This window comes from Xenopus laevis, chromosome 4S (genome assembly GCF_017654675.1).
Source record: "Xenopus laevis strain J_2021 chromosome 4S, Xenopus_laevis_v10.1, whole genome shotgun sequence".
In the NCBI taxonomy this organism is placed as follows: Eukaryota; Metazoa; Chordata; class Amphibia; order Anura; family Pipidae; genus Xenopus; species Xenopus laevis.
The window spans coordinates 62,164,913-62,182,145 of NC_054378.1; the positions used below are offsets into that span (position 1 = coordinate 62,164,913).

Here is a 17,233-nt window from a genome sequence, read left to right on the forward strand (position 1 = left end):
GCCCAGGGAGCAAGTATCTGTTTAGGATAAATAAAAGAGACAAAACATCAGGAAAAACAAAGAAGGCAGAAGCGCTGTGGGATTCTTTGAAGGATGTGAACAGAAATAACCCAGAAGGTAATACAAAAAGTACAAGAAAGAGGCAGGATTGCTTAATGGTAAAAAAGAATCTGCAGCCATTTAGCAAAGTCAAAATTCATCCGCAACAAATTGTCTCTCGCAGAACACAGCCCGCCAAGATAGCATGCAGCCCAAAACACATATCGTTACAGTTACACAGAAAGAAAATAAAAGGTAATCATCATTCTGGTACAAAAAAAGGAAAAGATTCCTTGACATAAGCCAGACAATCTATCCAAAACCATAATGAGTGACAGCCTGGGCAAGGCAGACAGATGTTCAAATTCACAGCAAATAACAAAGTGAAAAAAAGAGTCAAAAGGAAATTGGGCAAAACTGCCCCAATGGCTAATCTCTGTGCATCAGCTAGTGCAAACGAGTCTGGGGTAACAACTATGTCACTTGAAGAAAGTGATAAAGCATCTTTTATTCAGCCTAGTATTTCACAAAGTAATTTGGGAGGTACAACTCAGATCACTTCTGCAGCACAGTGTTCCAATGTATTTACCAAACAAGCAGCTTTGAAATCTGAAGTCGATCATACAGGACAGCTATCAACAGAGCAAAGCCGAAAACATGCTGAGCATAGAGATCTACAGATACAGAGTATGACTCAACAGCCAACGGCGAATAAATCTCCTGCACAGTGTGAAAGAAAGGCTAAATTTAACCATGTCCAAGGAACTGTGCATGATACAATATTGTCAAATGTCTCTGATATATCGTTAGAGACAGAATTTGGATCATATGTCAGTAGCATTAGTGATGAAACAGAACAGGATGGCTCATTGGTATCTAATCACTCAGATAATAGGTGTTTGGAAATCAAAACAAAGGGAAATAACAATTTGTACCAATTAGACACATCTGAAAAATACCTGATAATGTACATAGAAATAATACAACAGTTTCAAATAATACACATTCTTCTGATTCACCAGCAGATACCACAGTGGAACTTACATATGAAAATGTAGTTCTGCAAACAGATTCCAAAACAATAAATGATTGACTGAATCAGAGGACTCAAACCATGTTAAAATGCTTTCTACCCCTTCAACACCAAGTACTTATAGGGCTACTGAAACGAAGGAAACCTTACCACAAGGTAAGACCATAGAACTTGCGCTTAAAGATAATGAAGATTTGCAGACAGTTAATGAAGCACAAGAAGCTCATGATAATCAACTTGATAAAAATCACATTATGCATCAACAAGGCAGCACATCATTAGTTACACAGCCCATGAATTCAGTGTCACCACAAGAGTTAAGTGACATTCAAACCCAACACAGAAAATAAGGAAGATTTAAATTATAGTCCAGTAAATAGTGCTTTAAATCTCAATCCAAACTCTTTACAGCCGCCAGTGATAGCTGAACAAGCTAATTTATCAGGAACACAGGCAGATCGCAGTGAGCAAAATAGTTCATTTGTAAAACTAGAATCAGAGCTTTCAGACCAAGCCAATTTGCTTAATTCTACTTCTGCACTAAATTTCCCTGTATTCCCTGAAATCAAAGATATTCTGTCATCAAACCCAAGGGCCAGCCTTCCAACAAACTATAATGAGCATGTGCTTGGTGCTAATGAGCCTAATACACAGGTCATACATGATACACTTGATGAAAATACCAGTTCTAAACAACAAGTCAGCACAATGGCAATCAAAGAACTGGACGTGACTTCTGCACCATTGACATTATGTCTATATCAGAAAATAAGACTGTTCACTCAATGTCATGATAATGATGATTTAGCTGCATTACCAATGTGTGCTAAACACCAGATACGCTGTCTGTACAGGAACAATAGCCTGGAGAAAATGAATCAAATAACAATCACACCCTCTATATTCCAGCTACAGAGATAAGTAAAAAGCACCTAAGCCTGTAAGAAAGCTCCAAAGTCATCATTGTGGTAGAGAGTCGAAACGAGACAATAAGGGGCAAATTCATCAATGGTCGAATTTCGAGGGGTTAAATCCCTCGAAATTCGACTGGGGAATAGAATCGAATAGGCAATTCGGGCGAATTTACGCGCTGGCGAATAGTCAAATTGGCGAATATTCACCAGGCGAAAAGGCGCCCGATCGAATATTCGCTCGAAGGATTTTCGTTCGATCGAATGCCTTTTTATTCGATCAAAAACTTGAAAAACAAGTCTATGGGACTTTCCCATAGGCTTTTAAAGCAATTCGGTAGGTTTTAGGTGCCGAAGTAGGCAGTCGAAGTATTTTTAAAAGAGACAGTACTTCGATTATCTTTTAATGGGCGAATATTCGCAGCTCGATCTATTCTAATCATTCTACTCAGGCGAATTTACGCCAATACGATAGTCGAGGAGCACAAAAAACCACTCGAAATTCGAAGTTTTTTCATTCGAATCCTTCACTCGAGCTTGATAAATCGGCCCCTAAATGTACAAAAATATCAGAGTGAAAGGATCAGAAACCTTCAGACTTGGCAGAGTGGAAAGTCTTAAAATAATGAGCCTGACAGCTTTTCTGGAGACAGTAGTCAGAGAAACAAAACAAGCCTCATTCTCCCAGAGAAGTCCAACACCAAAGGAACTAACAAAAAGATAAAATCAAGAGAACAGACACTTTTTTTTGTCTACATGTTTATGGAACTAATCGAAGTAACATGTTATCATGACCGTACGTTTTAATGAGTTTTTGCCTTGCTTTCCACTTTATAGTCGGAATTGCTTTCCACTTTGTCTACTTTTTTTGTAAGATCAAATCTATTTTTGGACATAAGCAATGTCACATGGTCACAAGGTGGAGATATTTATTCTCATATAACATGAGTCTAAAAGGTGACTGGATTTTTAGCAATGCCCTTTGCGTGCAGAGACCACCACAACAAATCAATCTTTATCTTTAATTTAAATGTGAATGATGATTTGTATGGGTATACACGCTTATCAGGTATTGCAGATAGGCTAATTATGTTGTGTTACAGAATGAAAAAAAATCTTGTGTTTGTATTTTCTGTTGTTGTTTAGATGATTGATTACAATTTGCTCTATTAAATGAGCCTCCAATACACTGCAGTTCAACAGCAGGCTTCACAGGCACTGAATATGGCAAAATTAAAACAAATAAGAGAAAGCAGGATCCACTGGAGTTGACTAAGCCAATTAACATCTCCAGTTTACCTTACTTTGACCTCTTTTTAATTAATATGGAAAATGATCTTTGAAAAAGGAAACATAATATACAATATATATATATACTGCTTCAGAAAGTACCTGCACTCTGTCGTGGTCCTGTGGTGGGTGCTTGGTCAAGGGTTATCATACAAGGTTTAGATTGGACCAGCACTCCACTTGTATTTTAAAATGATTTTATTGAATCATCACTCATATTTTTCCAACGTTTCGGCCCCCCTTGGGGGAAAGTTGTGCTCACCACAAATTTTTAAAACCATTAGGCGGGGGTTCAATGAGGCTGTGACCACAAAATACATATAGACACATAGACCACTTCTAGGACCTTTATCAAGACGTCGGCCTGTTTTTTAATTAACTTAATAAAATTATGATTTTAAAGTAAACCTGTGGAAAGGTTCCCAGTGTGCACTCATTTAACTTGGATATTATGCTTGTTAAAGAAGTTGTCCAAGCCATTCTTAAAGGCATCAACAGAAGCAGAGCATTTCACAACCTCACTGCCCTCACTGCGAAAAACTACCTTTGATATTTTGTAATTGTCCTATATTCATTTATACTGAGCACCCAGATTGGAATGTACTATAATTCTTATTAAATTCATGTATATCACAAATTTTTTGCCGTTTCATGAATTTCTCGGGAAATTAGCAAATTTTTCGGCAAAACGGGGCAAATTTGTCCATCACTATTCATGTATTGAAGTGAATATTGAAATGCATTTAAGTCAATACAATCCATTAATTTTAGTGCAGCTGGTTGGGCTTCTTACAGGACACATCTGGGTGCCTTTATTTTTAAACTACCATGTATACTATCTTTAGGCTCTCTCATCATGATCCTCTTCTGATCCCAGGTCCATGCATTGTCCGTTTCCCTGGAATTTTTGTCTTTACAGCACACATGCACATTCACTATACATTGCTTTTATGAATCCAACAAAACATCTTTGAAACCTACATTTTTGTCATGAATAAAGCCAGCTCCCTATCAACATATCTGCTGTGGTTAGCTATCAAGAAACTGTATACAGATAAGGTTCTGATAAAATAGTTGTTTGTAAGTAGTTGTTTGTTCTTGCTCCTTCAGAGAGATTATTGTTGTGTACTGTATGTACTTTTACATCCATCAATACCTCTACATTAACATCAGTAATGCTTTGTTCAAGCTGAATTTGTTCACGTTATTGATTGATTAAAGTTCTTATATAATTAAAGGTTTTGAAGCATACTTATTAGAGAGTAGCACATCATGAGCATCACAAATGATTTTATACATCACTTATTGTTTTATTTGTATATGAAGCTGAGCGACTATTCACAGCCAGCCACATGTTACAGATATCAGTTTTACACTAATTAATGCATTTAACACCATGGTATGGCACATGTAAAATTCAGTGTGTTTATAAAGCTTTTTAGTCTGGTGTTAAATATACACACATTTATAAATAAGTGATAATTTCTCATAATCTTGCATTAACTAGTGTTAAAGAATAACAACATAACTTTACAAATGAGCCATTTACTTTTACATTGCTTTTTGTCCTAAAGTAATGTCCATGCCTTTATAGATCACCCTTAACTATAATGCAATATATATATATATATATATATATATATATATATATATATATATATATATATATATATATATATATATATATATATATATATATATATATATATATATATATGTTTGGTTATACTTACTTCAGGGCAAGCATTCCATCCTCTCATTAATAATGATGATATGGGCTTTGGAATGGAGTATCCGATTGGTGGTCTTATATGGTGATAAGCCATGTCAGCCGCTGCTGCCGCTAAACAGATAAACATTATGGTAGCATTACATGTGAGCTTACAAGTACATGTAACTTAAAGGCGAACAACTTGTTATGTCAGTATATTTGTGGAGTATGCCTAGCTGAGAACGATACCATTCTTCTTTCTAAAACGTAAAGATCATGTGGCTTGATTGCTCTTCTAATTGGTGAGCGAGACCAATATCTATCAAAATCTATTTTCAAAACCCAATTACCTTTTATAATTTACTACAGATGGCAGGATCACAATATTTTATTATTTTCTTTAAATGAGGAATGCACATTAAAATACAGTGTTTATTATAGATATGTAAATAGTGATACTTTTTAAATTATTCTGAACAATTTGATTTTGTTTTTGTTTTGCTGCTCTCCAGCTTAAAATGTAAAATACTTGATAGTGGAGGTCACCGGCCCTTGTAAAAGCAAGACAGTCCTTAGTTTGCATCACGTATGGTGAACCCAAACCCCAGGAGAAATCACTGGATTCCCATCTAGGCATGCTCTTCTGCCTATTACAACCACTTTTGGCCTTGGGCCTAGCCCTCAGCTCTTCGAGTGCCGCCAGGTCTTACCTAACAAGAATCCAGCAACTCCCACAGGGGCAAGCAAGGAAGCCAAACACACAGCAGGGAAGGAGCCAGTCGAGACTGAATAATTGTACTCAGGCAGGCTGGGTCAGTACCAGAAAAACACTGAGACATGAAAAAAATGCTAGGTCTGGAATAGCCCGGGTCAGAACCAGAACTTAACCACTGAGACTTTAGATAAATGCTAGGTCAGGAACAGGCCGGGGTCACAACCAGAAAAATTTACAATGAGCAGGATTCAAAGCAGGAAGTAGGAACAGGAAATCAGCACAGAGGAACAAGCAAGCTTGACCTACAAAGGGAAATGTGTGAGTGCAGAGTAGGGGTTTTTATAGCCACGCTGATGGCAAACTGAGTACCTATGGCCAAATTAACCACATGTGAAGTCACTATGCATGTTTGGATGCTCAGATAGAGCAGTGGCAAGTAGGCTGCATAGCAGAAAGTAAGTCACCAGTTCAAATCCAGGCAGGTTCTTATTCTTATCAATATGCTAAATATCAATAAATGAGAAACTAACTAGCCCATAATAGTTTAACCATTTAACAAACAGTGATTGTGAGTTAAACAGGTAAAATTCCAAGCTTGAAAGCTGCTTAGCAAAAAAGTCACGTAAATCTAACCACAAAGGTAAATAATTTAAAATCAGTAACTTTTTTAAGAATAACACTTTAAATGCCAATGCACCACGGCTCATTTAAACCAAATTATCATCTGTTATTACAATAACAATGTGAAATGCCACAAAGACTATCCATAAACAAAAAGCTACAACCAGCCCCACAAAGTTACCTCCATATTTGCTTTTAATCTAAATCAGACATATTCTGAGTCTTTCTGTCCTGGACTCTTGATTGAATGCACCAAAGTGGTAGAAACCATGGTTACTGAGACAACACCAATTTTGCAAAAAAGGAAAGTGTATTAATGATATGAGTTATAAGAAATGTTCCATGAGCACAGTATTTTCTCTACTATTTTCATTTTAACAACGTTACATTTTTCCTTTAATTAAAGTGTTAACATAGGGGTGCATAGGTTCATTCCTGTGCTCTATCAACAGCTAACATCCAGCTTTTGTCAAGTTAACTGCTTGTTAAAATGTAAGTCACAGCAAAACCTCAATTTTACATACCCTATTATATTGGTTTCCAGCATTTAATGTGGCCCCACCAATTTATCATGCATTTCAATGAGTGCTCGTCCCTGATTTTATACCATCATTTTGTCCTGATGTTCCCAAAAATGACTGCCTGCACCTCATAAAGTCATGCATCAATCACTTATTGCTGTAGGTTGTGCATGTTACTGTCAGAGAGGCCTTGCACTTGCCCCCCCATAGTGTTACATTAATGCAATTCTAAACCCTTGTTATTAAAATAGACTCCTGTGCATATATAAATAATAACAAGTTGCTTTAATACATTTTGCTGATTTTACATGTTCCCATATTTTACACAATTTTTTTCCTGTCCCCATGTTTCAAATCAAGTTTAGTTGGTCTTAAAAATGTTTAATTCATGCTTTTTTCCCCTTTAAAATGTTTTCTAATGGTTCTGTATTTGCTCTCCTCTAAAAATTGCAAGGAGTACAGGTATAGGATGCCTTATCCAGAAACCCATTATCCAGAAAGCCCATCCAAAAAGTTTTAAGCAAATAATTCCAATTTCCAGAAAAAAATTTTTTCTTTGTAATAATAAAACATTACCTTGTATTTGATTCTAACTAAATCAGATTTATTTACTGTTTAAATGTTTTAAGCAGACTTAAGGTATTACAGAAAGACTCATTATCCAGAAAACCCCAGGTCTTTAGCATTCTGGATAATAGATACTATTCCTGTAATAACATTGAAAAGAGAAGGCCTCGGTGGAGCAAGAACATGCATCAGTTAGAGTTAGTAGCTTATGGTGAGATGAGGCTGTTTCTTGGCCTGCATTTAGGTGCATAATCACAAACCGAGAAACAGCCTCATTCATCCCACCTCTTACCTCCACTCTGTAATGTTTCTGCACCTGCAGGCAAGGCTTCAGCCTGAGCACAGACACACTAAGCTGATTTTGGCAAAAAAATGCATTCTCGCAGGTTTTTCTGCACTCGGGCCAAAGTTTGTCTGTAGGTGTAATGACAGCACAGAGCGGAGGTAAGCTGATGGGTTGTTTCTCGGCCTGTACTGTATTTATACACAAGGTGGGAAACAGCCATGTCTGGCTTTAGTTGTTTAGTTAAAACTTCAAGTCACTTTTTCATTGGGCCCTCCACTCAGTGAAGTTGCTCTCAGACAGCAGTTGCATCCTTCAGCAATATGCATTGGTCCCCATTGCTTTTGACTAGCTTTATTGTCACTGGTACCTGGACGGTGGCCTAGCAACTAGCCAAAAAGCAGATGACTGTGAGCACCAATTGTCACCTAACCATCCACTGGTATTCAATGTGGAATTTAGCCATTATAAAATGCATCCTCTTTATTTTGAATTCTAAATTAACATGAGAAGATATGTTTTAACTTAGAGAAAGACTGAACTTGGGCACAAAGCTGTGTATTTACGAGGGCCAGTATTTTTTTCTGTCATCTTAAATTTAGAGAAATATGATAAAAACATGTACAGTATTGTAGTTCATGTGCACAAAACATTACTAAGAAAAATAAACTAAATATAATTATCTGTGACGTACCATAACTGTATACTTTTTAGAACAGTTAATTTCCATAAGACCTAAAACCAATAAAATCAAATATTTTGTATCATGTATCAGCTTTTTTATTTAAATAGTAAAATAATACAACATTTAACTTATCTCATATATCAGGCTAGATATCTCAAAATTGACTAAACAAACCACATTCCCAAACGAAATAAAAAAGAATAGCTGAGAAATTGAGCCAGATGGTGTATAGCAAACACTTATTGAAACTAGTAAAATGTATGAGAACATCCAGCAATCATATACAAGTCATGCAATCTAAAATTGCCCCTTCAACACTTCCCAGTATACAAATCCAATGAATTCAGGAAGTCTCCTTCCCAACAAAATTAATATTTACCGTTACTTACAACCCTAGAGTATTGTTCAAATCCTAAATGATTTTGGGTAACACAATGATTTATCTGGCTTAAAATATTCAATGAAAAAGTGACATAATAAAAAACATGAAAGTTTTGAAATGATACTGTGTTTTATTGCTTGAATACAGTGTCACATTTCAGTGTCCCTGCATTGATGGACAGTGGGTAGCTGATAATCGTGGCCTTCAGAACAGTTGCTGAGCTAAAGCCTGTCCAGCAGTACAACAATGTCTAAACTAATATCTTAGAAATTAGTAAAAATAGAAAAGCATCCTGAGCAAGATTACTCTTTAAGACTTGGAGTTGAACAGTCTTACATTTGTGTTAATCCATAAGGTAAAATGGCAAAACAAAGGAAGACAAAGATTAAGCAAGAAGGAAACAATGCAAAAGAACATAAAACAATATAAAATCCACCCAGAATCAAGTAAGACTGTTATGGCTATAAGTTATAGCTTAATAAAAGACAGTCACAAATACTGTAGTATTACAACATAAGACAGTCTTTCAGATCCACAGTAATGCTGTATTACTTATGCCCTGAATCTGTACAGATCAGATGATAGAAATCTATCATTATAAACAATCCATATAGTTGTTAGGTAGAAAAACAACAAATCATTTTACATCTCTGCCTTTAAATTGTAAACAAATCCAACCATAGAGGTGACCCTCTGCATCACCTAGTTCTCTATAGAATTTGACATAAAAGTTTGAAAACAATTCACCAATGAGAATTATATTGACATGAATGTATTTGACCATAATTATAGATGAGAATTCACCTATGAGCAAACTGATTACCGGCAGTATATCAAGCATCTTGTTGTGTCCAATTTGCAAGAAAAAAAAACATGGAGACAGATTTAAAAAGATCAACTGGAAACTGAAACTGCTGGCCCTGGATAACTGGGCAACAGTTTTATTGTGCAGTATTACTATAGATACTGTATACAACCTTGATTTTGCTTGACTACAGCTACCAGAATGATTTAGCTCTTGATATTATGAAAAAGAATTTCGTCTTGTGTCTACTGAGTAAAGTGTGGTTGAGCCATGCAGTGCAGCAGTGTTCAATGAAAATAACTTAAAGGACTGCTCATGCTTCGAAACTAGGTGGATCAGATCATAACACTGTCAGAATAGGCAGTGTGTGGTGTAATAATATTTACTGTTTTTAACAATCTAAGAAGCAAATGTATTGATAAGAAAGTCACACAACTGTACAGACACGATATGCAGTTGTGTTTCAAATGGCTAACTTGCATTGCCAGGGGGTTGCATGGACTTGCAATTTGAGGGGAAAAAAAGCTAAAGTTTAGTCTGTGTTTGCTGCCATAATTAACTGTTCCTGTTCTTGGGTTATGTATGTAAGAGCCAGCACCCAGGTACCTTCTTTTGTCTTTACTCTTGGACTTTATTTTAATTCCCTCCTGCCCCTTACTCTACCAACCTGCATATCAAGTTAGGGAAACATGAAGTCAGAGCACAGAAATATACCCAAAAAGGTAAGAGCAGAGTAGACATAAATTCTATTCTTGTATACACAGGGTAAACCTGGCATCAGCATTGGCTTATGCTAAGTAGTGATGGGCGAATCACGAAATTCAAAAAATTCACTAAACACATTGAAGTCAATGGGTGGCAAAATAATTTTGATGCACGACAAAATTTTTATTTTGTTGTGCTGCACTTTTTTGCTTTGAATTTTCGACGCATTTTTCGTGAAATACAGAAATTCCCCGCAAATCCAAGCCTGCCAAATTTATTCGCCCATCACTAATGGTTAAGTGCTAATTCTTCATTTAGTAAACTAGCACCCTGTACAAAAGACAAAATCAGATAAAGAAAAAAACAGGACTACTTGTGTCATCTTTACCCTTATTACAACAATGCCCAGCATTCTGGTGTATTCTGGCGAAAACAGGCATAAAATGTGAACCCACATCATAAAACAGGTAAAATTTCGATTAAACTCTCCCAATTTATATCAAGTACAAATGAATAGAACATACAGTATATAAAGCTTATTAGGTAACTGTCATCTGTTGAGTGCTAGTTGTAGTATAATGGACTATGTCAGCACCTGTAGCAGCAGCACTGGGCTAGCTTGTGATGTAATAGGAAGTAATATGGGGAATCTGGATATGCCCATATAGGAGAGCACATGTTAAGAGAAGCTCTGTAATAAAATAGAGTTATACTCAGTCTTGTGTCTAGTAACTCATAGCAGTCACATTATATCCGAATGTAAAAAACTCAATTGAATGCAATTGTGAAAAAACTTGAATAACTTAAGTTTTTGGAGTTTATTGGCTTTAAAAAACTGAAATTTGTGAGTTTACAAATGCGAAAATTCAAAAATGTCAAATAAAAAAAAATGGTTTGACTTTTGCCTAGGACAACAACCACTTTTACATGACCTCGCCAGCTTGTAGATACAGACTTTTTATGTATATATACATAGTAACATAGTAAGTTAGGTTAAAAAAGACACATCAAGTTCAACCTTTTAACTTTTTTTAACCTGCCTAACTGCCAGTTGATCCAGAAGAAGACAAAAACCCCCATCTGAAGCTTTCCTTCCTGACTCCGAAATGGCAATCGGATTAGGCCCTGGCTCAACTTGTATTATGAGCTATCTCCCATAACCCTGTATTCCCTCACTTGCTAAAAAGCCATCCAACCCCTTCTTAAAGCTATCTAATGTATCAGCCAGTACAACTGATAGAGGAAGAGAATTCCACATCTTCACAGCTCTCACTGTGAATGGGTGACCTCGTGTCAGCTGGAAAGACCTACTGGTAAATAAGCATTAAAGAGATTATTATGTGATCCCCTTATATATTTTTACATAGTTATCATATCACCCCTTAAGCGCCTCTTCTCCAGCGTGAACATCCCCAATTTGGGCAGTCTTTCCTCATAGCTACGATTTCCCATACCTTTCACCAGCTTAGTTGCCCTTCTCTGTACCCTCTCTAATACAGTAATGTCTTGTTTGAGTGATGGAGACCTGTACGGCATATTCTAGATGGGGCCTTACCATTGCGCTATAAAGTGGAAGAATGACCTTCTCCTCTCGTGAATCAATGGCCCTTTTCATACAGCTCAAGATCTTATTTGCCCTCGATGCTGCTGACTGGCATTGCTTGCTACAGCCAAGTTTATCATCTACAAGGATCCTAAGGTCCTTTTCCATAATGGATTTGCCTAGTGCAGTCCCATTAAGGGTACAAGTGGCTTGGATATTTTTACATCCCAGGTGCATGACTTTACATTTATTAACATTGAATCTCATTTGCCACTTAGCTGCCCAGATTGCCAGTTTGTCAAGATCCTGTTGCAAAGATGGCACATCCTGGATGGAATTAATTGGGCTGGATAGTTTTGTGTCATCTGCAAACACTGATACATTACTTACAATACCCTCCCCTGAGTCATTAAAAAAGTGGACCCAATACAGAGCCCTGAGGGACACCACTAAGAACCTTACTCAAAGTAGAGAATGTACCACCCTTTGTACCTGATACTGTAGCCAGTTTCCTATTCATCTGCAAACTACTTTATTAAGCCCAACAGACCTTAGTTTAGAAAGCAGTCATTTGTGGGGCATGGTATCAAACACTTTGGAAAAATCCAAATAGATCTACTGCCCCCCCCCCCACTGTCCAGCAGCTTACTTACCTCATCATAAAAATCAAATTTGTCTGACATGACCTATCCTTCATAAAGCCATGCTGATTGCTGCTCATAATGCCATTCACTAGGACAAAATTTTTAATGTGATCCCTTAACAAGCCTTCAAATATTTTGCCCACCACAAATGTCAAGCTTAGTGGCCTATAATTGCCAGGCTGCGATCGTAATCCCTTTATTAATATTGGAATGACATCAGCTTTTCTCCAATCCATAGGTACCATACGAGATGAAAGTGAATCTGAGAAAATCAGAAATAGGGGCTGTGTAAAACTGAACTAAGCTCTCTTAGAACCCGGGGGTGTATGCCATCAGGCCCTGCAGCCTTTTTTACATTAATTTTTATTAAAGCTTTATGAATGATTTCCTGAGTCAGCCACTTACTAGATTGAACTGAGACAACAGTGCAGCTATGAAGTGAGCCTGGGAACTCAGACTCTATTGTATACACTAAAGAAAAGAACTGATTTAGCACATTTGCCTTTTCTGTATCTGTTACAACCATACAGGTACCATTATATATATATTATATATGCCCCAAATTATATGCCTAATTTATTTACCTGTGGCGAATACATTCATGAAACTGCAGCAAAAATTCCCTGGAGAAAATTTGCTGGCGTCAAAATTGACGCGGGCATCAGAATCCACGCTTCATTTTTTTTCGCCCATCACTAGTTGGTGCTATATAAATAGCTGTATGGATATACTCCTGGGTTTATTTATCAGTAGTGATGGGCTAATAAATTCACCAGGTGCGAATTCATGGCTAATCCCTGCATTTCGCCGCTGGTGAATAAATTAGTAAAACTGAGGGGAAAATTGGTCCGCGAAAAATCCGCCACATCAAAACAATTTGGCTGTGCGTCAGAATAGTTGTGAGCATAAAATTTGTTGCGCGTCAAAATTATTTGGACGCCCATTGACTTTAATGCATTTGGGCAAAATAGGCACGCATATAAAAATTGTTGCAGGTGGCGAAATTAACACGCGTCAAAATAATTTGGATGCCCATTGACTTAAATGCGTTTTGGTAATTTTTCGCCGTTTAGAGAATTTCACTGGAAATTAACTAATTTTTCAGTGAAACAAAACTATTCACTTTTTATATGCACCTGAAACTTAACATATGTAAAATGAATGAAAATTAATATTTTATATAAACTTACTTAATGTGTTATGGACAAAACAATCTCTCATGTTTACTGATTGGCTAAATTAATCTGAAATAGTTGTACATCCTTAATCATTTTGTGGTTTCTTTAGTTATTTATTCTCTTTTTCCCACTCAGATCGACATAGATTTTTAAACCAAGGAAAGTCAGTTACATCCTATGATCACAAATATTGCTCTGGAACTTTGTTTCATATAACTTCATTTACTAATTGGGCTTATCCTTTTATCCTAAAGAGAGAACTCAGCATGTTAGCTTAGTCTTTGATCATTAAAATGCTCCTTTCCAATGCTCTTCTCCATTCTCCTAACCCTGATCTGTTTTAGAAGCTCAAAACATGCCTTATTTCTGAAACTCTGTCTTTTCTGCTTTTCCTGAATTGATTTAAACTGCATTTGTAGAGTACTCTAAAAATCAAATATAGATTTTTTAATTTATTGTGATAGTTGATACAGTATGTCCATGTTTTTAACTTTGCCTTAGCAATTAAATGCCTGACTGGATACTATTATTTGGCATGAGTTTTCTAAAATATATCTTTCCACGTACTCCAAATGTATTATAGAAGTAATTTTACATCTTTGATTTGATAGAATTCTGTTCCTCTCATTCATTAACCTTCATTTTGAAAGTGCTGCTTCTAGGTATGATAATCTAAAATCAGAACATTTTCTTTTGAAGCTGGAATCATACAAAATAGTAATATAGTAATAAGAAATGTAGCCAATATGGAAACAGTTTTATAGATTTTCTTTTTCATTCAATTTAAAATAATGTTAAGGGGGCGGCACTGATAGGAGTCTATCAGAGTTATGTAATAAAAGGAAGCGGTGACTAATAGCTACCAATCAGCAGGTAGTATTTAGTGGTCACCTGTTTAAAAGTATTAGTAAACATGGCAGCTAAATCTGTGGTTAATTCAATTATATACACTATCAGTAATATTTTAAAAAATAAGGTCAAGAAACATGTTATTGGTCTCTTTCTTTATACCTGGTTTGAGATGAGCAAATGGGATTTCTCCTGTTAACAGTTCCCAGAGACACAAAGCATAACTGAAGACATCTGCTTTTATGGTATATCGAGTGCATTGACTGAATACTTCTGGAGCCATCCAGCGTAGGTTCTATAAATAAACAAAAATACATCATTGTACAAGACAAATTAAACTTTAAGTATGACAAAGACACTGGAGAGATGTTGCAAAAGACAGACAAAAGAAAATACAGGTATGGACCTGTTATCCAGAATGCTAGGATCTGGGGTTTTCTGGACAACAGATATATCTGTTATTTGGATCATACATCAAGAAAATCTTGTAAACATTAAATAAACCCCATAAACTAGTTTTGCTTCCAATAAGGATTAATTATATCTTAGTTGGGATCAAGCACAAGGTACTGTTTTAATAATACAGAGAAAACGGAAATCGTATTTAAAATTTGGATTATTTGGATAAAATGGAGTCTATAGGAGATGGCCTTTCTGTAATTTCTGGATAATATGTTTCAGGATAATGGATCCTATACCTGTAGAAGATCGCAACTACATTATTCCCTACTACAAGTCCATACCATTAAAAGATGCAGTTCAACTTTATATAACTTGAATGCATTTTATTGAGTGTGTAATTTAAAAGCTTTTGTTATGGTATTCAAGAAAGACAATATTGAAATACAGGAGCAATGTAGGTTGTTATTTGTTGGGGTTAGTGACTCTGTTAGCAATTAACTTGCAAGATGATGTGCTGCCTAGTGATGGGCAAATAAATTATAAATTTGCGAATCTCCCGCGAAAATTTGCCGGTGAAAGTTCGCCAACGTCAGTTTCCGATTTTCACAATTTTTTCGTGAAAACGTTCGAATTGTTAGATTTTTTCATGAAAAGGTTCAACTTTCACGATTTTTTTGTGAAAACGTACGAATTTCACGATTGTTTTAGTGAACTCGGCGTTTCGCGAATTTTGCGGGAAATTTCCAAATTTTTCGGCGAAGCAAAACAGGAGAGATTAGCCCATCACTAGTGCTGCCCACAAACTACGAAACAATATCTTTAATTACCCTATTTCTGTTTTTGTTGTGTACCTTTTCGACTAATATTTATTTTGTTCTGACCACATGCACTTAATGATTCCAGACCAAATCACACTCACTAAACCATGCGGCCATCTATGCTATTGTGGAAAAATTAGCAAAAGAAAGTTATACTCCATACCCACAAGGATTACAGCTCATTGCAGAAAACAAGTAGCTCGAAAAAACAGGTAACGGCAGAATAAACAGATTTTTAATGGGCAATGTAATACTTGAAAGAAAATCTAGAAAAAGCTTTATAGAAATCAGTGGAAAACAGATTTAAGCTTTTTTCTAGTAATAATAATAAGAAGAAAAGGATATGGCCAACACTACCAAGTGGGCTATGATGAACCTTAATGATTCCCATTTAAAAGTCCTCTAATCCTGCTTATCACCTTATTCCTGGACGGTCTCCCCAACTCTATAAGAGGTACATTTTAAGCTATCGCTAACTGCATACTGTAAGTAGACAAAATATTTTTTCCCCCAAGGTGATGACACCTCACCTTTGAGGACACTAGCACAAACCATAAACTGCATAATATATTCCTGTGTACAGCCCTACAATAGACAACACTTTATTTAGACTTCTGCCAAAAACTGCTACACTCTTTTTCTTGTTGACAAATAGTTTTTCATGGGTGCTACAGGAGCATATGGTTTCATTTTAATATGCATCTGAACGCATTAGATGAGTATTTATCCTGGGTTGCAATGTAACCTTGTAATTACATATTATATATGGAGGGACAGACAGCACATGAATAAAGAATTGCTGACTTTACTGTGAAATCCCAAACAATACAGCCATAATCTGTAAGCCATTAGAAACAGCCAGTATTATAATAACAACAAATTCCAGACAATTAAGGAATAAAAATATATATAAAAATCTTGTGTATTAGTTTTCAAATGAAAGCGTTTCTGGGAAGTAAAAAAACTATTCACACAAGACTCTGCTACTGACTCATACATTCAAATGTAACTAGAATATTCATACTTGGCAAAAGCCACCTAAACATTTTATGCTCAGTCTACACTGGAATAAGCTGCCTTTTTTTTTTAAATATGTTCTTGGTTTGCAAGCAACGCTATCGGAAATGCACAGCTTATTAGGCCAACTGTGACACTGAATGGATTAGCATCCTTAAGAAATACTCCATTATTAACAAATCCTTTCCTTATCATTATTCATGTGTACATCATTAAGTTCAACTTGTAATTATAACTTTGTATGCTAGTTGTTGCTGTGGCAACAGACGACCATAATGTTGCATTTGGAGGTGGCGTGAGCTAGAAGCAAAACTACAGACAGACATTTTTTTTTCAAACGGGACTGATCTATTTTTGTACAGTAACATTGGAAATTGGTTGTATTGTAAAAGTTTATCATGTAATCTTTAAATAAGCTGCTCTGCATCAGTGAACTATTAACTCAAGGAGAGATATTGAATTTCGATGAAGAGAAATTGTAACCTGAAGAGACAGAGGTTATTGTTTTGCGGCA

The 17,233-nt window shown here is 36.0% G+C and overlaps 1 protein-coding gene across 1 annotated transcript in view; it reads right to left on the minus strand.

Moving 5' to 3' along the window:
• tnni3k.S (TNNI3 interacting kinase S homeolog) overlaps nt 1-17,233 on the minus strand; it is a 117,780-nt gene that overhangs the window by 26,970 nt on the left and 73,577 nt on the right. Inside the window, exons 20-21 of the mRNA XM_041561330.1 lie at nt 14,645-14,777; nt 5,007-5,116 (exon numbers count right to left, since the gene is read on the minus strand). Coding sequence (XP_041417264.1) covers nt 5,007-5,116; nt 14,645-14,777 — 243 coding nt within the window. The remainder of the gene's footprint in view (nt 1-5,006; nt 5,117-14,644; nt 14,778-17,233) is intronic.